At 46.0% G+C, this 26343-nt stretch overlaps 1 protein-coding gene and 1 non-coding gene across 4 annotated transcripts in view; one reads left to right on the top strand and one right to left on the bottom strand.

Annotated features, from left to right (window-relative positions):
- CLIC5 (chloride intracellular channel 5) overlaps nucleotides 1-26343 on the top strand; it is a 157753-nt gene that overhangs the window by 52467 nt on the left and 78943 nt on the right. The window contains exon 1 of one of the 3 annotated variants that reach the window (XM_047732581.1): nucleotides 5960-6380. The exons of the other annotated variants lie outside the window; for them this stretch is intronic. Coding sequence (XP_047588537.1) covers nucleotides 6318-6380 — 63 coding nt within the window. The 5' untranslated portion in view covers nucleotides 5960-6317. Of the gene's footprint in view, nucleotides 1-5959; nucleotides 6381-26343 lie in introns of those variants that run through there. 3 annotated transcript variants of the gene reach the window in all.
- Nucleotides 3049-3155, bottom strand: LOC125103394 (U6 spliceosomal RNA). The gene has a single exon (XR_007128395.1). It is a non-coding gene; the product is annotated as a U6 spliceosomal RNA (small nuclear RNA).

Genomic DNA, 26343 nt, shown 5'->3' on the forward strand with positions numbered 1-26343 from the left:
CAGAAAATTCTCATTTTGGTATAGAGTTCTGTATGTTTTAATCGTGCAGAAACCCCTATAACCGTCACCAAAAACAGGATACAGAATAGTTTGATCACCTGAAAAATTCCCTCGTGTTACCCCTTTGAAGGTTCCCCTCTCCCCGCAGTCCCAATAGCTGGCAGCCACAGATGTGCTCTCTGTCGCTATAATTTTTGCCTTTCTAGAATGTCATATAACTGGAACCATTCGGTATGCAATTTTTAATTTTTATGTGACTCAAATTTTATTTTATTTTTAATTTTTTATTAATTTTTATTATGTTAGTCCCCATACAGTATATCATTAGTTTTTGATGTAGTGTTCCAAGATTTATCGTTTGGATATAACACCCAGCGCTCCATGCAATACGTGCCCTCCTTAATACCCATCACCAGGCTCACCCATCCCCCATCCCCTGCCCTCCAAAACCCTCAGTTTGTTTCTCAGAGTCCACAGTCTCTCATGGTTCGTCTCCCACTCCAATTCCCCCTCACCCCCGCTTCATTTTTCCCTTCCTTCTCCTAATGTCCTCCCTGCTATTTCTCATGCTTCACCAGTAAAGCATTGAATGAACGCTGGGGTTTGGTAAAGCATTCACCATGCTTCACCCAAAAACCATATGATGATTGACTGTCTCTGCTTGACTTCTTTCACTCAGCATAATCTCCTCCAGTCACTTAGTATAGTGCAGCTGAGATTGGTCCATTTTGTATGGGTTCATTCTTATTTATTGCTAAGTGCTCTATCGTTGTACGGTTGTACCACAATTCTTTTCTTCCTTTAGCTACTGAGGGACATTTCGGCTGTTTCTCGTTTGTGTCAGTTTTGAACTATGCTGCTATGAACATTCACGTACAGGTTTTTGGGAGGACCTAAGTTTTCATTGCTCTAGGATACCACCCAGGAGGTGACAAGTGTGTCTTATGGGTAGCTTGTATTTGACTCTACATGGAATTACCAAATTGTTTTGTCAGAGTGACGGATAGTTCCGCATTCTCACCGACACTGTATGGGAGGGAGTTCCCGCTGCTCTGCCTTCTTGCTACCTCATGGGGTTATTGTGTGTGTATTATTTTCACATTCCAATGGGTATATTGCGGTATCATTTTATTTGTATTTCTCTACTCAATAATGATGTCAATCATCTTTTCATGTGCTGAGTTATCATTGGCATGTTTTCTATGGTAAAATGTTCAGATTCTTTTGGCTAATTTTTAATTGGCTTGTTTGTTTTCTTATTTTTGACGTGTAAAAATTGTTTACAAACTCTGGATACCCATTCTTTGTTTCCTCCTCTTCTTATTTCTGGAAGAGATTTATAAAATTGGTATTATTTCTTTCTTAAAGGTTTGGTTGAATTCATTAATGAAGACATCTGGGCTTGGAGGTTTTTTTGGCAGGGAGAAGATTTTCAACTATGAATTTAATTTCTTTAGTGTATATGGGACTTTTCAGGTTATCTCCTCCTTCTTGAATGAGTTTTGTTAGTTTGTGTCTTTGAAGATTTGGTTCTACAGAAGTCTCCAATTTATGTGCAGAGAGTTGTCTATATCCTTCCTTTATTATCCTTTTATGACTGTGGAGGTGCTATCCCATCTTTCATACCCATACTGATAATATATAGCTTCTCTCTTTCTCTTTTTTCAAATCCAGCTAGAAATGTATTAACTTTATCAATCCTTTACAAGAATTAGCTTTTGGTTTCATTGATTTTCTCTGTTGTTTTGTCTTGTTTCAGTTTCATTTTTTCCCGCCTTATATTTATTTTTTTCCTCCTTGCTTTAGGTTTTGCTGGTTTCTTTTTTTTTTTTTTAAAGATTTTATTTATTTATTTGTCAGAGAGAGAGAGAGAGAGATCACAAGTAGTCAGAGAGGCAGGCAGAGACAGAGGGAGAAGCAGGTTCCCTGCCAAGCAAGGAGCCCGATGTGGGACTTGATCCCAGGACGCTGGGATCATGACCTGAGCCGAAGGTAGCCGCTTAACCAACTGAGCCACCCAGGCGTCCCGGTTTTGCTGGTTTCTTAAGGCACAGACTTAGATTTGAGACCTGGATTTCCTTCTAAACAGAATATTTCAAATTTCTTTCAAGGGCTACTTTAGTTTCATCCCACAAATTTTGATACATTGTGTGCTCATTTACATTCAGGTCAAAATGTTTTCTAATTATCCTTGAGACTTCTTTATTGACCAAGGAATTTCTGAAAGTGAATTGCTTAATTTCCAAATATCTAGAGGTTTTCCAGAAACATTTTTTATTAATGTAATTGATTCTATTATGAGCAGAGTTTCACTCTTTGAAACATGTTTACTTTGTGACCCAGAATATGGTTTACTTTGGTGCATATTCCATATGTGGTTAAAAATAGTGTGTTTTCTGTTGTTATTTAGATGGGATATTCTATAAAAGTTCATTAGGCCAAACTGCTGATAGTATGGTTTAGATCTTCTATATTCGTGCTGATTTGTTGTTGTTTATTTGTGCTATCAATTACTAAGAGAAAATTTTTGTAGCCTCAAACTACAATTGTGGTTTGACTCTTTCTACTCTCAGTTCTATCAGCTTTGCTTCATGTATTTTGAAGCTCTGGTATTAGGTACGTATTTAGAGTTGTCATATCTTTTTTTTTTTTTAAGATTTTTTTGTTAATTTATTTATTTGAGAGAGAGAGAGAATGAGCAGGGAGAAGGCCAGAGGAGGAAAATGTGCCATTTTACAATACATTTTGTGTTTGCTCTTTTTTTTCCCGTCAAACCTATTATATTATTTGAAGATTTCTTCCCATTACATTTTAATATATCTATTGGCTTTTCACTATATCTCTCTGTTTAACTTTTCTAGTTGTTGCTTTCAGGGTGGTTACAACACACATATCTAAATTTTCTCAATCTTCTTAGAGTTCATAGTTGGCCACTTCAAGTGAAGTATAGAAACCTTACCATTATATAAATCAGTTTACATCTTATTGAAACCAAATATATTGAAAACCCCACAAGACACGTTATAATTTTTGCTTTCAACAATCATACAAAAGTATGGATGTTACACAGACTCGCACGTCATCCTTTCCCTGGGGCCATGCCAATCTTCTCTGTATTGTTCCAACTTTAGTATATGTGCAGCCCCAGTGAGCACTGAAGGTGTTTTTGAAGTCCTTTGAAGGTAAATATTTACCCAAAACTTGCACCAACTTTATTTGTTCTATGATTATTAGAAGTACAGTTTATGACCAAGGATGTGTTTTTCTCGGGACAAAGCCATAATTGACTCTAACCAATAATAATTTGACATTAAAGGGTATAAAATAAAGACACGTTATCCTGAACTAAAGCAGAATGCAGATTCAAAAACTAGAAACGTGCACAAAAATGTTTTATCACCAAAGCTGACTTTTTGTTTTGTTGTTTTGCAATATGAATGTTTATAATAGCAAAACTACCAGTTATCTGGAGGGATGTCTAAATGGAAGGTATTATCTAGAAATTAAAAGAGAACTGGTCCATTTTCCAATAAGCAGTAGATATCTGGAGAAGATGAAAGAGAGGCTGGCTCTGCTAGATGTGGAATTAAGGAGAGTGGAGGTCATACCAGACACTGTTTAGATCATAGCCAAGAAAATGATCACACATGTAAAGCATCTTTCATCTAAAAATAAATAACCCTCAAAGGCATTTTATGCATATAATTTTATTTACCTCTGCCACAGTTGCTATTGTAAATAGTGTCCAGAGTCCAGAGCAGGGAATTGATGAGTCTATGGGGCACGCAGTGAAGGTATCAGTCTCCCTCTGTGCCCTTGTCCTTCCCAGAGTATGCAGTCATTGGCTCAGAAGGTACAGCTGGGAAGGTGACTGTTTCTCTAAAGGCTTTGGTGATGTAAGCCGAAAACCAAGGAGGAGGAGAGGGCAATGAAACCTCATCTAGACTGAGCCGTAGTGTACTGTGAGGGTTGCAAACTTGGGCTTGTTGACTGTTCAGTGAGAAGGAAGCATTTGCACTTGGACTTTATGGGGAAACAGCCTGCCATAAAGGGTGGTCGGGATACCACACCATCTTCTCCACCTGTCAGATGTCCGACCAGTCAGGAAGGTTCAGTCAAAGTGCTTTCTGCTTTATGAGGCCTTGCCCTCCACCCACTCCAGCTGTGTTGAATGGTCTGCCTCCATGCTGACTGATAGAGCTCCTGCATCTGCCCAACTCATGTGATAAGCTTCGTCTTCCTTCCGTGTGACGGTTACCCGGAAATGGATCTTAATCTCCATTCAGACCAGGACAGCGTCTTTGTTTCTTCAAAGTGACCTACCCAGTGTGCACTAAGTTGGAAAGAGGCAATTAGTAGAGTAGTTGAGAGAACAGGCTTACTCTTTCTGTGTTCAAATCCACCATTTTCTAGCTGGATGTCCAGGGACAAGTTATTGAAATACTTTAAGCCTCTGTTTCCCCACCTTGAACACTGGGATAATAACCCTATTTGTAAAGACTCAACAAGTAAAGATGTACAGTGCTGAGCATTTTTGTCTGGTACATACTAAGAACTATTACCTATTTTTATTATTAAGTGATTAAATTTTTTCTTACAAAGCTGTGAAATACATACATATTTGTGAGCAAGGCAAGCCAGAGCACACACAGGACTAGGAAAGAGAAGGCAGAGAAAACAAACCAAAATTGACCAGATTTCAGATGCCAAAGATTTAGTACCTATTTTTAAACGAAGTGAAAGGTGGAAATGCAAATTGGTACAACTGCTCTGGAAAACCGTCTGGCAGTGTTGATTCAAGAAGAATATTCTCATACTCTATGACTTAAAAATTCCACTTAAAAGTATATACCCAACAGAGAAGTGTCCTTATATTACCCAAGGATGCTTGATAGAATGCTCTTAACAGCAGTATCTACAGTAGTGGTTAACTGGAAACTATGCACATGTCCATCACCTGAAAAATGGATACATAAATGTGGCCATGAAAATGGATGATTTACAACTACACACAACAGAATCAATGAATCTCACAAATGTCATGGTGAGCAAAGGAAGCCAGACATCAAGGAGTATATACAGCCTTTACTGTAAGATTCCAGGCAAAACTAACCTATGTTGTTACAGGTCAGGATAATGGTTACAGGGATGGAAGAGGGGGGGTGGAAGGGCAGGAAAGGAAGAGAAGAGAGAACAGGAGAAGCTTCCTAGCTAACATTTTATTTCTTCATCTGGGGCTCCATGCATGGCTTCAGTTCATTGAACTGAGCATTTACCTGCGTTTTCCTACATGTGTATCATACTTCACTGCAAAACAGAGAACAGAAGTAAGAATAGGAAAGCAAGGGAAGGAAAGAAAAGAACAGGGAAAGAAAGGGAGGGAAAAACAAGCCCAGAAGATGAGAAAGACACAGGTTCTGGGCTCTGGACGCATTTGACCAGTTGGGCTCAGCCCTCTACCTCACACACCAGCCCTGCCCATCCCCACCGCGGTGCCCTGCTCCATTTGCCCAGCACGTGGATGGCTTGTATAGGGGGGAGTGGAATCCTCTCCTTCTCTGCCCTCTCCCCAAGCTCCTCCCCATTCTGAGCACCACTAAGCCAGGAAGGGGCTTTCCTGGGGGGAACGCTGGTTTTGGAGTAACTGGGGGAGTGGAGGGTGCTAAAGCATCATTAATGAAACCTAAGACTTAGCCATCTTTTCTCTCCTCTTTTCCTCTTCGCCTGGACTCCTTCTCCCTCCCGGTACCTTCCCCAGAAGGTCCCCCTGAACCGGTGGCAGTGGCAGTCCGACTGGGCCGCGCCTGGGGCGCTGCTGGGCTGGGGTGGTGCCGCGGAGCGGGGGCAGAGCCAGGGCCAGGGCAGGGGCTGCGCTGGCGGGGTGCCCTCCCCCCCCCCACCCCCACCCCCGCCCAGCCCGGGCTGACCCCGCCCCGCGGCCTCCGGCTATTTTGGGCGCGCTGGCGGCGACGAGGGGATCGCTGACGAGCGCGGATCCTGTGACACCTCCCTGCAGCCCGGCACTTGTTGCTCGGGGGACCTGCTGCCATTCCTGAACCCACCTTTCCCCCTTACCCCCTGCTCCCTCTGGCTTCCCTCCTTTGCATGTGATCTCTTCGAACACTGATCTCTCAGACACTGCTGTTCCCGGCTTGGGAAATAGATTTGAAAATAATAATAATAATAATAATAATAATAATAATAATAAGCGCCGCTCTCAAGAAGGGCCCCGCAGAGCAGGAGCGCAGAGGGCTGGCCAGGGCGCCGCAGAGGTAGCGCCTCCTCGGTCCGGGACGCTGGCCCCGGGCGCCAAAGGCATGACGGACTCGGCGACAGCTAACGGGGACGACAGGGACCCCGAGATCGAACTCTTCGTGAAGGTAGGTTGGCATCCAGGCGCTCGCTGCACCTGTCGCTCCAGCAGTCCGGCTCCTTGAGGCGCGGGCTCACGTGCCAGCGCAGACAGAGCTGGGACACTGGACCCTCCCCAGGGAGGACATCTCGGCCCTAGCGCTCCCTTGGGTGGCCTTTCTGCAAGCGGGACAGCCTCGCTCTGGGTCTCCGGGGTGTCGGGGAGTCAGGCGCAATCCGGCAGGTGGCCGCCAGTCTTCTTGTTGGCCCGCAGTTTGTCAAACCAGCTGCAGGGCCAGTGGATCAGTCCTGAGCCCTGCCCGGTGGGATTTTGGCGAGTCCTGAAGGGTATCTTGAGGTATAAGGAGGTGGCAGGCGCATGGCTGGACCCCTGAACCTTTCTTCTAAAATTGGGGGGCACAGGGAGGTTAAGAGAAGGACGGAAAGAAAAGGAAACCTTACGGATACAATTTTCTCTGGCAAAATAAAAATAACATCTCTTCAAAGGTCCTTTTTCTCTTCGGCTCAGAGCTACTTCAAAGAAAAGCAGAAGGAAACAAAGGTGTTTCTTGCTTTGTGACCCGCAAAGCAGAAAACACTCCTTTCGCCCACGTTACGATTATTGTCATCATCATGATTCCGCGGGGTAGTATCAGGAAATGCTAAGGGTTGGGCAGTGGGGGAAACCCAGGTGGACTTGGGGCGGAAGGGGATGGAGGAGCACAGCGAACAAACCAAGTTAAGTCGCCTTGCTGCCTGGGTGAAACAATCTTCCCTCAACACTGCTGCACTTCGTTCGCAACCGGTAGGAGGGAAAGGGATGGATGCCGGTGAGGCAGCGTTTCCCGGGTCCGCTGGTGGTGTATTGTAAGAAAGAAACATTTGATCAGACCTCGCTGTGGCCCGACACACCGCAGAAGCTGGGAAACCTGAGGCGGCAGGAGAGTTGCCTCCTGGGCGGTGCAGAAAGCCTTGCCAGGACTTGGGGGAGGGGAGTCCTCTGGCTGCCTGAGCTCCAGGACTTTTCTCAAATGGGGAAAATTCCCTTTCATAGCAGTTTTCTTGAAATGCCCAGGTAACTGAGAAGGGGGAGTCCTTGGTACCTTTCAGAGGTCTCCTGGGGTGCATTTACAAGGCATATGTATTCCCTGGAGTGGGAAAGATGTTATTTGGGGTAAATTACCCTGAATTCCAAGCTAATTAAACAGAGAAATTGTCACAAAAAAGTGTAAGACCTACAGAAATCTTGATAACCACCTTCTGGTCTTTGGTATCTTTCGATGCCTAAAAAAATAAACCCCTCAGATTGTGACTTATGTTACCCTTGGTAAGTGGTCTGTCCCAGTTGGCCCAGCCTACCACAAAGGTCTGTTACATTTTCTTCAGCCAGGTGTTACCTTCTTTGGGTTTATTTTTCAAAATTATCCATAGAAATCACACCTGTCATTTAGCGACATTTGCTTTGCGAAGGCTATTTCTCTCCCCTCAAAGGTGGCCTTTGTCTCGTTTGTTTTTTGAGACCCTTCTAGGCAGGATTACCAGGTCCTTTGGCAGACCTGGGTGATGAAAGAGGTCGCGTCCTCTTGCAAGTTTGGCAGTGCTGGACCAAGGGCCAGAAATGGGGGCCCTGGAGCTTGGTGTCCAGGTCTGTGGTCTAGGGAACCAGCAGGGAGAGCTTTAACAAAGCGATGAGTCTCCCTGCTCTCCTTGAAGAATGCTATTCTAGGACTTGCTCAGATTTCCTGGGAGCAGGTAGTTTCATAGTGTCAAGTTTCTGAAAGTTATTTGAAACACAAATTGACTCTTTAGAGCCAAAGGAGCCCTTTGCCCCACTACTAGGCACTGAGACCGATTCTGCCTGCACCTTTGGAACCTCGTTGGCAGCTTTGAAGGTTTTCTCCATTTATATAAAAAGCTCACTGCACAGCCCCCAGGGCCCCCCAAAGAATTCTAAAATGCCTGTGTTGTTGTTTTGTCTTAAAGGAAAGAGATCCATGGCCAGGTAGGCCTTCACGATTAGCTCAAAAACTGGATTGATTGTGGGACAAAAAGCTGATAGGAAAGCTCTTGATTTTTTTTCCCCTCTTGTTTGACATTCTGGGTTGCAGTTACCATTTCCAGGGACTCACAAAGGCTGAGAATGTTGTGAAGTAAAAGATCTCACCCAGGTTATGAACGGTTTTATTTTAGGGAAACAAGGTGCCTGATCTACAGAATCAGGTCCTCCCAAAGTTGGACATTTCTCTTAGCTGTGTGATTTCCATGAGAAAGGCCTTCCTGTTGAAGGCGTCTGGGGCCTGAGGCATCTTCTGCAGAGCAGGGTGGGTTGGTTTCTAGGAAGCCTCCTGGCCGGGTGGGACCCCACCCAGAGTGGGATGTGTCCTTTTCAACACCTCCTTCAGGGCACCTCCTCTCTACCCAGCTGGTATGCTGGGTGTGTCTTTCAAAACCTGGGTCACTCAGGGAGTTTCAGGGATACACAATTCTATCCCACATCACCTGCTTATCAGCGTCTGTTAACTACTATGACTATACTGCTGGTGCTCTTGATAATAATAATAATAATAATAATAAAATGCAGCATTTTAGAATTTCTGAAACACATTCAAATACCTTATCCTTGTTTCCTGTTTATGAGCCTTGGTTCACTTCTGTGAAAAATGAAGGAAACAAATAAATGCGAGTCACAGGGAGTTCGTGCTGTCTAATGTTCAGTGAGTCACAGTTGGCCCCATGTCACAACCTAGGGAAGTAAGAAGGATGATTCTGCCTGTTCGATGGTTGAACAACACCTGTGCTCAGAAGTACGCTGTAAATAGCGTTCAGATCCACTCCTCAAATGTTACTGTTTTGACTCCGAATTTCTTCCTCTTTCTTTTCCAAAGACCCATATGTCAGGCCTTATACCTTCTTTGGCTGAATTAGGCAATTCATTGATACCTCACTAAACCATTCTACTGTCATAGAATGCTGCCCGCTGTGCTCTGCCCTCCTTCCAGGGAATTCTAGTAGTGACATTTTTAGTTTCTTCACCACCAACGAGAAAGTCTTGAGTAACTCAGCTCTGATATAATATTCATTAGAGGCCCCATGGATGGGACAGAGGCTTGGAGACACAGGACATGAGTTTGGGTCTTGTCCCTGCTTCTAATTAACTCATGACTGAACACATTACTTAACTTCTATGAGCCTCAGTAGCCTCCTCTTGAAAACAAGAGGATGGCTATATGGTTATAAATAACCATGATTATATGATGGTGATCATATATTTTATGGCTCAGACGACGACATTCGGTTTGAGAGTGAAAGGGGGTGCTATGAATAATTAGGTTGGGACAGCAGGTGTCACCAAGAATTGTTCCCAGGCAAATCAGGATGTGTGGCCACCCTGATTATGGGAACACTGTCCCCACAGACATGCTGTGAGGATTCCACAGGAGCAAGTAGGTGAAAGTACTTTGTAAATGAAAATTGGTATAAACACATATGAGTAAAATAACAATATGAATTCCATGGCAGATAAAACCTTTCCTGATCTGCAGGCCCCCGACTTGCCCTAGGGAACAAAAGCCTGCCTCCTTCCTCACTTGCAAGGCTATTTCAAGAATAAATAAATGGGATCATATACAGCTTGGACTTTGATTATAAGGGAAAGACAACAGGTTCCGACAGTTGACAGTGGCAGCCAATGTGGTTTATAGAAAAAAGAAAGAGCAAGGAAGTAAAAGCAAAACAGAAAGTGATTTGGAAAAACAAATACAGGATGTGCTGAGTAGGTTAGATCAAGACATTCTGCCCATCTGTGTTGACTCCTGGATAGCCAGTCCCATCCTCCGACCCAAGAGGTAGAACACCACCAAAGTTGTTGCAAGTATCTCTTGCTGCCAGCGTGTGAATTTCAATAGAAACCAGTGGTTCTCAACTTTGGCTACATATTTAGATTGTTTTGGGGGAGGTTTAAGGTTTAAGAACTTCTGATGACTGCTACTTCTTGATCAATTACAGGAAAATCCCTTGGGGTGGGGAAAGGAGACCCAGAACCAGATTTCAGATGACTCCAGGGTGCAGTTCGGGTAGAGAGCCACTGAGTCATGATCAGAGGCAAGTCTGACCGCAGGCAGTGTCTGCCACGGCTAAAATAGGTAGCCATCCTAGAGGGAATTAGTGTCCAGAATTTCTAACAGCTTCAGGGCGTCGTGATCAGGAGTGTTGTTGATAGTTTGTACCCAATCTGTGCTCAGTTAACAGATGCTGATGGACTATAAAGCTCTATCCACAGGACTCCAGAACGATCCGTGCATGGGGTCGGTCTAGTCAAATAACCATCAATTCAGCTTGGGGGAAATAAAACGGAGTCCTGCTGATTGTTGGGTGGAAATGACTAGCTGTTTTATTTATTGAGTGATCTGGAAGGCTCTGACAGTGGTGCAGAGCACATGTCAAGTCATGGTGACCCATTGAATAGTCATCTGACTTCCAGAACAGACAAGATCAAATCTTGTGGCATTGCCTCTCAGATCCCCACTGCCCGCTGGCTGCCTGGTCCCCTTGGACATCTCCTCTAAACGTGGGAGCATTAGGTTTTGCTGTTCCCTTCAGTACATTAAGCAACTGTTTTTCTTTTCCACGAGTCCGGGTTTGGGTTGGGGTCAGGAACCAATACACAAGATCACCCGCCGTGCCATGTCTGTGAGTGTGACTTTTCCTGTATGCCTCAGGTCTGGTGGCCGGGGCAGTGGGTTTACAGATGTGGAAGCGCACTGTTAGTGCGCTCAGCTTCTGCCTCGCTGCCCACAGTTCTTGCTTCCCCAGCTTGCCTTTCTCCAGCCGGGGCAAAGACTCCACCCATTTAGACCATCTGGCAAACACCTCATCTGGATTCCTTTTCTGTTGCCACGTGCTGGGCCCCTTTTAGTAGCGGCAGGAGGCATGGTGGGAGAGGTCCCACTTTAGGGAGCAGTCTGTTTCCAGCTGGGCGGGCTGGAATAGGCTGCCGTGGCTCTCTGTGCCAATTTTCTTACCAGTGCTGTGCTGATGGTGGTGGGACACGTTTTGAGGTGTTGGTGTGAGCACTGGAATAAGTTAAGTATGAATCTGCGGCAAAAAATGTAACTTTTTCTGCAGGCCCAGTATAGTCTCCCCGGGGGAGAAGCCAAGACCATGAACTGCCCTTCCTTGGCGTGTCCGAGAAGTCACAGGCTCAAACCTCTCTGCCTGCCTTGTCACTGGGACAGGACTCAGACCTGTCTCTGAGCGGGAGCAGCATGTGACCATCACTGGCTCTGATTCTGTGCAGAGCTGCTGCTCTGGGAGCTGGAGGTCCACAGAGGTCACTGACTGAATGATGTGGTTGGCCTGGCTGCAGGCAGGGTGCAGATCCCGGGCCAGTGGTTGGGCTCTGCAAGCTCCAGGGACGTTAATTTCTCCTGTCGGTTTTTCTCCTCTCTCATCCCAGGGAGCCCTCACATAGCTTTGGGAGCAGGGCCAGGAGGCCTCAAACCGCTGGGGGGCTACATTGACCCTGACCTTGTTATTTCGGTGGCTTCCTTCCCTTTCCTGTCACTGGGTTCTGGGCCGGGCTTCACAGGCTCCCCTGGAAGATGTCTATAACTCCAGCCTATAGATGAGAAAGAAGGCTCTAGAATCTGCATCCTTTGGTTTCAGGAGGACCCATTCCTCCCAGCAAACTTCTAGCTTTGCATAGCCACAGTATTGTCTAGCTGGTCTATACAAACAGCATAACAGACTCTCAATAGCTGGTATTTTCAAAAACTGTCGTATGGGAGACATCCTCATTGGTCTTTGTCATCAGGGCTGGAGGACTAGAAGGTGGGTAAGCATGGCTTTCCGGAAGATGTGGGTCATTGATAAGAAGGTTCTCTCTACCCAGGGCATCCTAGATCTGACTCTGCTTGCATTCTCAGGGAGCAGCTCCAACTACTGGGCAATTTGTCTGCCAGCTCCCTGAGTGTAACCTATGTTGAAAACACATATATGTGGTCAAGGGGTTTCTTAGTTCTGAGAAGTGAAGTTCTTGAAGGATAAAGACTATAGATAGCCTGTTGTCAGAAGTTAAATGAATCCTTCCTAGGAAAAAGAAATAAGAGTTTTAGCTTCTAGAAGCACTCTCTTCTAACGTGGGAAGGTTCTTTTAATTACATTTGGTGTAGCACTCATGGGGAACAGTGGCTAGGCCAATGGTGCTCAGCTTTGGAGTGTGAAAAAGTCACTGCATAACTTCTTTACATGGGCTTGTTCATGCTCCTTCTTCAGATTTTCATATTTAGGAGGATTTGGGTAAGGCCTGGGCGTCTGTTTCCTCATGAAGCCACCCCTGAGTGATTCTGGGATTCATGAAAGACTGAGAACCACTAGACTCGAGCGTGGGTAAACAGAGCTAAACAAACAGTGGGACATCCAAAGGGCAGCATGAAATCCAGCCTTTCCTTGGAACATGCATTTCCTTGGGTGGGCAAGGCTGAGGCAAGAAAGCTTCTTAGCATGAATCATCTGAATTGACCACAAGTAAACCAAAAAAGGGGAGGAAAGGAATGCATTGCACCTTTCTTTCATAACTTGCTTTTATTCCTTTGTAATGTTGTGTGAGGACATTGGTGACGAGTACTTTTAGAAGTCAGGCAAGAAGGAGGTATTAGTAAGATAAAGAATGTTGAGTGTTAAGGGATTGAAAACAGTTAGTCAATCAACCAATCAACCAATTACCAACCATGTTTGTGAAGCCATCATCTGTGGAAACTGATGAGGGGGCCTGGAGAACAAGGAGGGGAGGTTGCCCACAGTCCACAAGCTTGCAGCTAAGAATAGAGCTTCAAGCAATCATCAGTGCCGCATGAGTTACAGGAGATGAAGTGAAGGGTGTAGGTATAGGGACCTGTATGGCCTGAAGGACGTTTCCAAGCATACTTTGAGGGGAGGTGGGACCTGAGTTGTGCTTGGAAAAATGATTAGGATTCAGAGAGTGGCAACCATATCAGATTCAGATTCAGCAACAGTATGAGGCAAGGCTGTTCAGGACCCAGAGGGGTAGCTAAGGTTGGCTGGAGAGAACAGCCTATGGAGGGATGCAGCTGGAAAGAAGATAGGAAAAAAACAAAACAAAAAACAAAAAAACAACCCAATATTGGGAAGGGTTGTGAATGGCAAGTAAATGGTTTTGGGTCCATCATAGGTAAATAGGAAAAAACCAGAAGTTTCTACACAGGTGGGACCTAGATTTAGTTCCTCTTTGGAAAGGTTCATATGCGGCATTGCGTGATGGGGTGCACAGACTCATGAGCTTGAAGCAAGAAACCCCAAACTCCCAATTCTGACACGGCCACAGCTTTGGGTGTGTGACTGTCTTTAAAAGCAAATTTCCTCTTTGTAAAATGGGGTTAAAAGAAATCATAGAGTTTTTTTTCCTTGGAGAACCCTCTTAGAAGTCATTTAGTCTGAACTCCTCTTAGCAGATAAAATTCACAGTCTAACCTTTTAGGATACATGGCTGTATGGCTTTCAGGAAGAGAAGTGAGTAAAATGTGAGCTTCTCTGTGTTTGCTGTTGCTCTCGCCGTGACCATGTCAGAAGGAAAACCTTGAGGAAGAGGTCATGAGGAGGATTCTCAAGTGTTCCTTGTGAGGTGGCCCTCATGAGCTCGAAGTAGGGCTAAAAGGAGGGATATGCTGTGGGACAGTGATGTGAGTACAAAATAGGGCACAGGCCTTGAAAGAAAAGGGTGTGGATATGTGAGGGACGCTGAAACTTAGGATCATGGTAAATTCACCTCCCAAGAGACTGGTTTCCATATTTGGTGAGTCTCTTCCCTGATTTTATCGACACCATGGATGGGCTTGACCATCATTGTCTAAGGTGTTGTGATTGGACTGAGTGCAGATAAACTAAGTGGGCTTGAGCTTAACCTTTTTCAGGTTCATTTTAATCTGAAACCCTATGAATCTATGATAGGGCAGCGAGGACAAGAGTAGTTGATGGGCACCTGTGTGGCTCAGTGGGTTAAGCCTCTGCCTTCGGCTCAGGTCATGATCTCACAATCCTGGGATCAAGTCCCCGAACTGGGCTCTCTGCTCAGCAGGGAGCCTGCTTCTCCCTCTCTCTGCCTGCCTCTCTGCCTCCTTGTGATCTTTGTCAAATAAATAAATAAAATAGGAGGTTGGGGGCACCAGGTGGTGGGTATTGTAGAGGGCACGGATTGCTTGGAGCACTGGGTGTGGTGCAAAAATAATGAATACTGTTATGCTGAAAAAATAAAAAATTAAAAAAAAATAAATAAAATATATTAAAAAAAAGAGTAGTTGTTAATGCAAATAATCTTCCGGTATTACAAGTGTTTTGTTTGAGATGATGGCAGGTCAATCAAGGGCAGATGTCCACCAGAGTGCTGGAAAACCCACACTCAGAATGATGGGAAGGCCAGGACGAGGGGTGTGGTTTTGAAGTTCTATTCAGAGCTGCAGTTGAAGGAATAAGTTCCCGGAGGAGGAGGAGGGAGCACGAAGAAGTGAGGAGATAAGGACTGTGCTCAGGAAATGCCCATTTGTGGGGGAGGAATGAGGCACAAGAGAATCTGGCAAAGCTGATGAAGAGCAGAGACTGAGGGAAATAAATGTAATGTCTTAAACGAAGGGAACTATGGGAACAATCGCTCAGAGGCAGGAGATACCAGGTGTCCTGGAAGGACTGAGTTCCATGTGGCTGTGACAGAGTGTGAAGAGAAGCGGGAAGGTGACAAATATAAGCTGGGGTCCAATCATCAGGCACTTCTGAGGGCAGGTCAAGAGATTTGGACACTTATTTACAATGTCGACGGTTGCATGCGTACCACTGGCTTGTGGGGCAATTCTGTTTTAAGGGAGAAGAAAATACTTCGTTGTCTGCAGCTGGTGTGCCTGCCCATGCTGCGTCTGAGGAGATCTGAAATGGGAGGTCTTCACGGTGTGTCTCGGGCCCCCCACGGGCTGTGTGTGTAGAAATTCGGTGCTGGTTACCCTACCCGCTGTGTCAACCCCTACAGACCTTAAGATGGTGTTTTCCTCTTCTGATCATCGTTATTCTGTGGCGAGGAGGAAAGCAATGAATATCAGGCTGGAGAAATGACACAAAAGGTGGAGGAAGGATGTATCGTGAATGAGGTCCAACTGGGAACCCATTACCTAGAAGGCAGAGGAAGTGAAAACCATGTCCCAGTTACTATCGCTTAAAAATTCAGTTGGGGAGGTTGTCATGGCAACAGATATACTTTTCTTGATTCAGCTCAAGGTCCCTCTCTCCTAAACACACGCCTCTGCTACCCAGTGCAGACAAGGAGCAGAGAGGCCCAGGGAGTGCATACAGCACGTGGGTGGGGGGCAGTCTCACTGGCTTTTTATTCATTTTCACATTCGGGCGCTGTAAGCATTTTGTTAGTCACATCATAAAATCCAGGATCCACGGTGTAATTGGCCTTAGAAACTAAAGGAACCACTTACCTGTGGTCACTGATCACACTTGCCTCATGTTTTTCCTGTGGGGATAAAGAGTTTTGGGCAGGGCTTGACCACAGGACTCTGGGAGAGGGGGACTAGGCAGGCAAAGTTACGTGACCTCCCCTCAGGTGGGTACTTAAGGAGCATCTCAGAGATCTGCTCTGTGTGGCAGGATATTATCAGGGACCAATAGAAACAGGAATCTCCTTTGTAAGCTGGAGTTTCCACGGAGGCATTTCATTGGTCTGTGTGTGCCCCCACGGAAACCCCAGCCCATGAACTTGTTCACCTAATAGCTCAGAGCGTGTTGAGTGAATGGTTTTCCCTGTTCAGCCTCCTTTCCCTCTACGCTTGCCACCCCCTAGGGCTGCCAGCTCCTCTGCGGGACTCTATGTTTGCCAGCACACGGGGGAGATGGAAGGTGGGGGATCATCTGGAAGATCTGCAAGGTCTGTGACAGAAAGTGGCCAAATCATTGTCCCCTGCTTTCTATAGTCCAGAACTCAGGTATCATCTAGCTGTGTTTCTAGGAAAAAGGGGAGAAAGCTGGTGAACAACGAATCATTCTCCACCATAAAAATGATTTATTTCCTTGTTTCTTACCACCACGTTACCTCATCACACCTTCCCGCTCATGGCATCCTGCCTGCAGCCTGTCTCCCCTCCTGTCTGCCAGGTTTGATGCCATTAGCTTAATATTCCTTGAATACTTTATCTCACCCATTCCTCTACCTGCCAGATCAAGTTCATTGCTTCAGCCTGGTATTGAAGACACTCCAGCCAGGCCAGCACTCCCTCTCCCGACCTTCTTTTCCCTGCTCCCTGAAAATGGTTCCTTAGGTGTCTGATTGTCACTTGGTGATGCATTGGTGAGCCTCTTCCCTGATTTCATCCTCACACCCTGCCCCTTGGAGGAAGAAAGAGATTTCATCTTCATCACAGACAAGGTGCTTGCTGGGCACTACATACCGTGCTGTTCATCACAAGAGAGGGAGAAACCCGGAGATCCTGACTCCAGAGCTGGGCAGTCCCCCCCAGAACAGGGTTGCTTGGCCCTGCATGGTCCTAGGAACCATGGGGACACTTTCCAAACTCCAGCACTAACTCATGAGTCAGAGTGTTCAGGGGATGGGGTCCCAGACGTCTGTAATTCACTAGTGCCCAGGGATTCTGATGCACAGTCCATTATGGGAACATGGCCTGTAAATTCACGAGGGTCCATGTGAATATCCAGAACCCAGAGTAGTGAATCTAAGGTGGGAATTTAAGGCCCCGTGATGCGCAAATGTGGGAGAGAAATTTGAGGGGGGGCAGTGGGTCTTCCAGCTGTTCTCAGGGCACCCCAATGTAAGGTATCTTGGTCACCTTACATATTGGCCCATGCCTTTAGAATCTGCTCTGTGCCTTATGCAATTGTAAAAACAGGCATGTTTCTGGCTTTTTTTTTTTTTTTCCCCTAACTGCTTATCCTCATCCCCAGATCAGAAGGTGCTTGAAATAGAAGATGTTGGGGAAGAGATTGAGAAGATGGCAGGGGGCCAATGGGTGTGGGCAACGGAGGGAAACAGACTTGACTTTGAGGTAGAGAACCCTGCCCTCACTCTCCAGTCCTCTTGGGTGTACTGGCTGTCTCTGCGTTTCTGGAAATCAGACAGTCAGTTTGGAAGGTGAGTAATAATAGCCGTGACTGTGTCCCAGTCTGAATACCTTGCTTACCTCGACTACGTCCTGCTCTTACTCCCAGTTTGCGGATAAGAAACCTGCCACTCAGAGAAGGTGTGTCCCCTGACAGAGGCCACAGGCTTTGTTTTTCCTAAATTCTCTGTGGGTCACATGAACAATCCAAGGTCAAGTCAGAGCTCTGTAGTTAGGTAAATACCAGGTAAAGGCTTTAGAACCACCTAATGACCCACCTGTTCTCAACTCTCCTCTCTACTTCTCTGCCACAGTAGCATCAACCCCTTGGTTTAAGGCATGGCCCCCAAAGGCCCTTTATATATATAGATGTTACCCAGAATGGGCTACACATGGTCAGTGGGTTGCCAGATGCTACATTAGCTAGGATGACTTATCAGGTCAGGCAGCAAGAGGAAGAGGATCAGAAGCAAGTGTGGAGAGAGACCAGGAGTCTCTCCGTGTGCCCTGGGCACCAAGTACTAGGTGTCTGTCAGGGCAAGGAGTGAATGGTGCCTGCTGTGTGATGTGGGGGTGGCTACGAGGGGCAGACTTTGTCCCTTTGCCTGTTTATCCAAGAGCAGGGTACTGACCAAAGTGTCTTAGGGTTCTAGGGTAAGCTTTGAAACTCATCTTTGCAAGGCTGAAGCCCTTGACTTGAAAGAAACCTCGAGTGTGTTCCAGTCAGCCCTTGCTCCACTACTGAGAACCAGACTCAACCACAGATTGATGGTAGAGTCCTCCAATAAAAAAAATTACAATGTACACTGAAAAGAAATAAAAAAATAAATAAAATTTAAAAAAAATAAAAAAATTACAATGTTCCATGGCATTATAAAGATAAAATAATTATTTGAAAGAAAACAAACCATGTTATTTGTGGAATTCAGTGAATTCCACGAGTCTTCATGGGATTCCAGGAGCTTCCAAGGGGCATGGTATGGGACATTGAGGTCCAGAGAGGTTAGGATTTTATAATGCCACACAGCAGCGTGGAGAATAGAACTACTGGCTGCGGTTCACCATGTGACAGCCCAGCCCCACTGATGCTAGGGCCTTTCTGAATCATTCTGAGACACACGACATGGGTGAAGGTGACAAAGAGCAAAATGTAACAGGCACTATGCGAAATACAATTTTTTGAGCATCTGCTCTGCTCCACACATGGTGCTAACCGCTCTGTTTAATTCAGCCTCCCTGAGGCCACGGTGCCATGGGGTAGGTGTATTGGGAAATCTGGGGCTTGAAAGGTTTACTTTTTACCGTGGGGTCCCACGGAACGTGGTAGAGCTGGGATACCAACCACAATTTTCAGTGTACATTAATAAATAAAAATAACAAAATTAAAGTCAAAGTTCTTGAAATACCCTTTGCCCTGTGGCAGCTGTTTATCGAGGTCGACCAGATGCCAGGCCATGGCTCCGTTAGGGAACAAGCTGCCAGAAGCCAGGCACAGTCGGACCCTTGTGGAAGTTGCAGCCTGGGAATGGAGAGGGTGGGGCACGCTGGGCAGGCAGGAGCACTGTGACCCAAGGGCAAATTACAAGGCCGTGGCAGCTCCAAGCAAGGGGACTGGGTATCCAGAAGGCATTAAGCCTTGTTTTACAACACATGCAGGGAAGGACTTGGGACTCGGTTCAGAGAAGGGACTTGAAACAAGAGTTCCAGCCAGGCTGAGACAGAGGAGGAGGAGGATGCCATCTACCTCTTCCCCTGCTGCCAGGGAAGATTCTGGAAGGGGCAGATGATGAAGGGAACCCAGGTTCTCCACCCCTATCAGAACTGCAGGAATTTCTCTTGACACCACTGAGAACAGCCGTGGAGGACGCCTGCCACTCCCACTTTAGGTCCCCTCAAAGGGCTATTTGCACCTTATCTCAGCCTGATGCTCTTCAGAAAGCATTTTTCTACCTGGGTGCCAAGAATTACACTATCAAGGGCGAGGCACCTTTCATTCCAGAGTGGGAGATAAATGGCCCTTGGTGGGAATGCGTGGCTGGCTAGCACTTTGGAGGGAAGGAGGACTTCCCAATGTGTAACCAGACATCAGTCAAGGAGGGAAAAAGAGAGGTTTTCAGTGCACCAAGTTGCTGAAAGGTTTGTGACATAGGGAAAGGAGAGTCTACGAGGAGCTGGAAAAAGAGGCCAGAAATGGAAGATAAATGTCACTCTTGTCATAGCTCTGCTCTCTGGGCTTGGTGCTAATTTACTTTAGTTGGGTCCAAGTGAATAGGAACAGTAACCAGCTGATAGTGGTTACCTTGAAGTCAGAGATGAAGTGGATCCTCTCCTCAGGGCTGGCTGTTTCCTACATGGGGGTCTGTGCGCCACCATCTTGATATGGCTCCGTCCAGAGGTCGCATGTATCATGCATACTCTATGTTATAACCATATGTTGAGCATGTGGTGTTGAGCATACACTATATGCTCCAGTCATGCTATTGCTGAATAATACATGTATATCTGCATTTATCCCACATTCACCGAATACTCGTTGAGTAACAGCGATACAGTGGAGCTCAGGGAACTTGGTTTTTGCTTCTGCTTTCTGGCAGCCTCTTACTTTGGACTGGTTGTTTGGGTTTCTTCATCTCTAAAACATGGGGGTTAGATGAAAGGTGAGCTGAGGTCCCCGTCAACTTGAAAACGGGTCCTTTGGTTTTACTGTGTACTGAGCCCGGTGCCGCCCACTGCCACGCGCTGCGTCTCTGGGCAGGGCTCGGACATCTGTGTGCTGGGACAGGGGCCTTGGGATGTCACTGTGTGGAAATACAACAAGGACATCATCGCCAAACTAGTTTTGCACACCGATGGAGACAGGTAAGCGGTTCGGGTGGGTCTGAGAGGCCTCCGCTGCTCCAGGAGGCTGATTTCCTGAGGAAGGAGAATGTTGTCTTCTGAGGCAAATGTTCCTAACAGCAAACTACTTCAGGCACTTTATGCCTTTGACTCCCCTGTGCCCTTGACTGAGACACTTGGCCTCTCTGGGGAATTTTTCAGCTAGGACATAGGTGGGACTGCATTCCTAGGCCTGCTGGATCCTGGCCTCAACTCCAATTGTGTACATTCATGGAATCCACTTATGGTCTGTGGCTGTTGTTTACTTATTTTGATTAACTTTCCCATTAGCCAGTCGTATTGTGTGTGTGCATGTTTGTGTATGTGTGTGCATGTGGGAGTGCACAGGAGTGTAAATGTGTGTGCATGCCTCGTTTCCTCATACTCAGGACTTTTCTCTCAGCTGTCTCAGATACTGGGATCTGACAGAAAATTGGTTCTTTCCAATGCCAACAAGTCTTGATAAAGGGCACTTGGACTCATTATTCATATGCTCATGTACTGGAGAATACTTTCAGCCGATTTCAATACTGACATGCAGAGCCCACATTTGTCCTTCTCCCCTGTGTCCCTGCACCGCATGGGACCTGCTTCTTCACAGCAGAAGCCAGGAACTGACTTTCTGGACCAATTCCTGTTCTGCTTCAATTAGCTAGGGTGTATTCTGTGGTTTGCAACAATGAATCCCTATCAGTATTTCTTTAGAAAAAATAAATTGCACAACGGAATCTTCTCTGAAGTCTTACAGATCCTAGGACATCAGTGATAAAACCTTAGAATGTCCTATTAGGATATTTAACACCGAATATTTATTTTATAACTTCAGTAAATTCTTTGGGGGTGACTTTAATAAAGTTCGCTTCAAACATAGGTCCAGGGACGTGGAATTATCTGACTCACCGGGCCAGCCTGGGGTCGTCTGGGGTAAAGCAAATCACATGGAGGAAGTCGTTTTCCACTCTCCCCATGCCCTTTAGTGTTGCCAAAGGGCAGCCTTTTCACTGAGTGAAAACAAGTTACCATAATCCCAGAGCGTCCTTCGAGAGTGAAGAATAGTAATATTAACTAGCATTTATTAAGTGCTTACTACATGCTTTCTAACTCCTTTACATTACATAGTAATACTACTACTTGTAGCCCTGTGGTGTAGACGAGGAAACTGAGGCACCAGGGGTTAAGTGGCTTAACTGAAGTCCCTTAGCTCCTAAGTGTTCCCAGCCTACCACCTCCCCGAAGCAGTACCCAGAGGCCAGGGCAGGCTGTGTGGTGTATGGGGGAAAAGGGACAGTGTTCCCTGACCACCTCAGGGCCTCTCTACGACTTCCTCTTCTTCCCCTTCTGAATACTGTAGCAGACTTGGATGTTGTTCACCATCCATATCCCAAGTTCATACAAACAAATTAAAAAGGCACTTGATACACATGGCTGTCATCGTCTTCTGAGCGGGTGAGTGGGTGGACGCATGCCAAGAGCTGACATGGTCGTGGCTGAGGGTTCAGGAGAACCAGCTGCGCCCTCAGCGAGCTGTGGGGTGCTTCCTGTGGCACCCAACATGGTTGCCTTCTCTCGCTTGCCTAGATTCATCTGCTTCTTTCCTCTCTCACTAGATGTGGAGTTGGGTAATACAGGCCCGGTGAAATACGAGTCCCTTGACTCACTTGAGTCACTTGACTGAGGAACAGCATTTCAGATGGTCACCCAAAAGCCTTACCCTCAGCCTCCTGATCCCCCCTCAGCCTGTCTTGAAGATGGGACCCTAGTGAGGACATCTACTGAGCATGCACCCTGCTTTCAGTCAACCGCAAGGAGAAGAAAGTAAACTTATGCTGAGGGCTGATTTTAAGTTTTAAGTAGGAAGGGGACTGATTTTAATTTAATATGGAAGAACTTCCTTGCACTCAGAGTTGTCAAACAGAACAGATACCTTGAGAGAAGTGGTGAACTACCCATGAAGGATGTATTTATTTACTTAAGGATTTATTTATTTATTTGGGTGGGGGGAACATGTGCATGAGTGGGGGGAGGGGCAGAGGGAGAGAATATTCCAGCAGGCTCTCTGCTGAGCGTGGAGCCTGATGCAAGGATGGATCCCAAGACGTGTGAGATCGTGACCTGAGCTGAAACCAAGAGTCAGACATGTAATGAACTGAACCATCCAGGCGCCCTAGACGATGAGAGGTCGGAGGACTTCCATAGGGTTTGGTGTGGAAAGAATCCATGTATTTGGACCTAGCATGTAATCTTGGGCACATAGTAGGTGTTTATTACACAGTAGCGATCGTTAGCAAATCTGTTCCCACTCTCGCGGCCTGTTATTTTAATCTTCTTGTGGAAAGATTATTTCATGGAAGACATTAAATTGGTCAGTACCTATTACATGAAGGGTTTGTTAAGGTTAGAAATGTGTTAAAATGAGGCTGTGCTTTTGCCATGCTGGAGGTACTCGGAGGAGCAAGGGAAGGGCTCTCTCTCCTATGTCCTGGGGTTGCTGTAGCTCACACAGGAGTTGACGTGCTCAGGCATCATATTTGCTTTAAGTTACAACAAAACTGGGCCGTAAGGCATTTGAAGGCAGTTGCACTAACCTTTACTTCCACATCCCCCATGAGTTGTTGTGAGACCTAAACATTTGTCAAATCCTCGAGGAGTTTCTCGGAGATTGATTGTTTGTTTAATAAAATCTTGCCAATCCTGGTGACCAGATCCAGAAAGTGTTAAATATGCTGATGGTTTTCTTTTGTCCAAAACATGTTCTGTTCACTTACTTTAAAATAGATATGTGAACTAATTAGTTGACAATGGCAATGGAAAAATTAGAATTTCAGGAAATTTCCTTTTATATACAATTAGACATTTTCTGCTCCTGTGGAGTTTTGAAATCTCTCCCAACTCTGAAAATTGGGAAACGAGGTTCTGCCCCATGAGCTTAAACTGTAGTGTTCCCCAGCTTTCTGACTGCAGACATCTGTTTTCTATAAGGAACTCTGGACCAGGGCTGCTCTCCTGGTTGGCTGTGACAGATGGGATCCTTTCCTGTGGGAGCTCAAAATGCTGTGTAGGTCTTTTTCCCAGGAGTCCCTCCCCGGTGTTGCAGGGTATCCCATGGGGGATGCAGAGGTGGAGCGCTGGGCCACTGGGTCTGGAGCTGCCAAGGCAGAGTCAGAGTTAGGGATGAGACGTACAGGCATGAGCGCCACTGATGTCACTGAAGGACAAAGGTGATCAGAATAGTCCAAGACAGGGGCGGGGGTTTGCCTTACATTCTTTGGGACTCCTGATCCAATTTTCTCTTCTCTCACTGCCCTTTATCAACCTTATCCTGATCTTCGTCTTTGCTCTTGTTAATTATTTTTGCTGTGATCAGACCATGTTTTGGTTTAGAGGGATAGCAAACCTTTTTGGGAGTAGGTAGGATATATAAAATCCATAACATAAAATTAAAGTCTAATTTTTAGAAAAAGTCTTGTTGCACATTTGTACAGCTAATACCTGTATCCGACCAGGCTGTCAGGAACCACTGTAGAGTTCTTACACCCCATCTCAGTGACCTCCTTTTTCGTCCATACTGACCCTCTGCTCACACTTACTCCTCTGCTTACTTCTGTGATATATTCCTGACCCTCCTTAGAAGGCACCCAGGGAGTTTCAAGAAATGTTAACACTTGGCCCTACTCTGGACCAATTCAGTCAGAGTCCCTGGGAGTGGGACCCAAATACCCACATGTCTCAAAACACCCTTGGTCATCCTAACTGCAGCCAAACCAGGCATCACTTGTTTAACCCATCAGGTCCCTCAAAGGACTGCACGTTAGAACATTCCAGGGAACTCCTGAAGAAGACAAGCCCCTAGACTCCACCAGGCAACCCAAGTGTGCAAAGAGAAATCTGTATTTACTGTCGCATTCATGCCAGACTTTTCCTTTGCACCCTCTGACTTCTGGACACACCATTTTCTTTACGTGAAGAGTTCTCTCTTTTCTTTTCCCATTCTCTTCTTAGAAACCAGCTCAGGATTTTTGCTGTTTTAAAGAAACCCTTTTCTGATTGACATGAACCCTTGCCTCCCTCCCTGGGGTCTTGTGCCCTCTGTCTCAGTTCATAGGATATGATATGGATTTGCAATACCAGCTTTGTGTATGATTAAAATAGGTGTGATTTCAGGCACACCAAGAAAAACGGGATCCCAAGTTTTTCTAAATAGCGCAGCTACCCCTTGGAGACTGAAATGCTTATTCCACTTCTGTGTGAGAGAAGCATCTGAGGTCAGATATGGGGTGGGATGGTAAGGGGGACAGGCCTGGTGAAGGTGGGGTGAGGAGCACACACAGGATGGTAGAGCTGAACATCTGTGAGCCCTTCCTGTCCGGTGAGCAGCTACGCTGCGTCAGGCTCAGGATAGGAGATGAAGGACACATTCCCAGTGAGCTTGCTCCCTGTGAGATAGACAGTCACTCAGCAATTTCCACACCTCTCTTGTAGAGCTGTTGGGAGGATTGAATGACTTAATGTCTGCAAAGTGCTTATAGTAGTGCCTGGCGTGTAGTAAGTGCTCTGTAGATGTTGACTGTTCTTTTTTTTTTTTTTTTTTTAAGATTTTACTTATTTATTTGACAGAGAGAGAGAGAGAAAACAAAAGCAGAGGGAGCAGCAGAGGGAGAGGGAGAAGCAGGCTCCCCACTGAGCAGGGAGCCTGATGTGGGGCTTGACCCCAGGACCCTGGGATCATGACCCAAGTCGAAGGCAGACGCCTAACTGACTGAGCCCCCCAGGGGCCCCAGATGTTAACCGTTATTATTTGGCTTTGCACATAGCTAAACGGCTCTCCTCATGCTCTATAACATTAATTTTTTTTCTTATTAAGGTATAATTGATGTACATCATTATATTTTCTTACTTTTAAGATTTATTTATTTATTTGAGAGAGAGAAAGTACAGAGGGAGGGAGAGGGAGAAGCAGGCTCCCCACTGAACAGAGTCCAATGAGGGGCTCGATCCCAGGACCCTGAGATCATGACCGAAGGCAGAGGCTTAACCCACTGAGCCACCCAGGTGTCCCCATTATATTATTTTCAAGGGTAAGAATGATTTGATATTTGCTTATATTATGAAATGATCACCACAATAAGTCTAGTTAACACCCATCAGCATACATCGTTTTATATATATATATATACATATATATATATTTCTTGTGATGAGAAATTTACAACTTACTCTCTTGCCATTTCTTATTTAAACCTTCTGACCTTCATTTCTTCCACAAACACTTACCTTGACGTCGTTTCATTTTATATCAACAGAGGTTCACAGAAGGCTGTTAGTATTCCATGTGGTGGGCTCAGAAATGACAAGAATAAGTCGGTGTGTCTGCCTCTGATCAGACTGGAGGGGGAGATACCATGTCCGCGCATGCCCACCCCTGAGAGAGAGCAGCTAGGAGCTGGGGCCATGGCAGGCATTCAGGCGTGGAGCTGCCATTTCACACTGAGGTGTGGAGGATGGCTTCTAGATGCCTGGCATTAGAAGAGAAGCCTGGAAAAGAACAGGACCGTAATGCTAATGGGCCACACCTTATCTCTTGGCACCTAGCCCTCTACTTGGTCATCACCCAGGCTGCAATTGCGTCCTTACCTCATGAAGTAGGTCCTCTTAGAATCCAAACTTTTTTTTTTTTTTTAAGATTTTATTTATTTATTTGACAGAGATCACAAGTAGGCAGAGAGGCAGGCAGAGAGAGAGGGAAGCAGATTCCCCGCAGAGCAGAGAACCCAATGCGGGGCTCCATCCCAGGACCCTGAGATCATGACCTGAGCCGAAGGCAGAGGCTTTAACCCACTGAGCCACCCAGGCGCCCCTTAGAATCCAAACTTTAAGGATGGGGAAACTGTGGCTTACAGAGGTGGTCACCACCTCTCAGTATCTCAGGGGGAATGTGGTCAGGCAGAGAGGAACGGGGAGTGGAGAAAACATTCCAGGTGGAGGGAGTAATGGAAAGTTA

The sequence above is a fragment of the Lutra lutra genome, chromosome 6 (assembly GCF_902655055.1).
Source record: "Lutra lutra chromosome 6, mLutLut1.2, whole genome shotgun sequence".
In the NCBI taxonomy this organism is placed as follows: domain Eukaryota; kingdom Metazoa; phylum Chordata; class Mammalia; order Carnivora; family Mustelidae; genus Lutra; species Lutra lutra.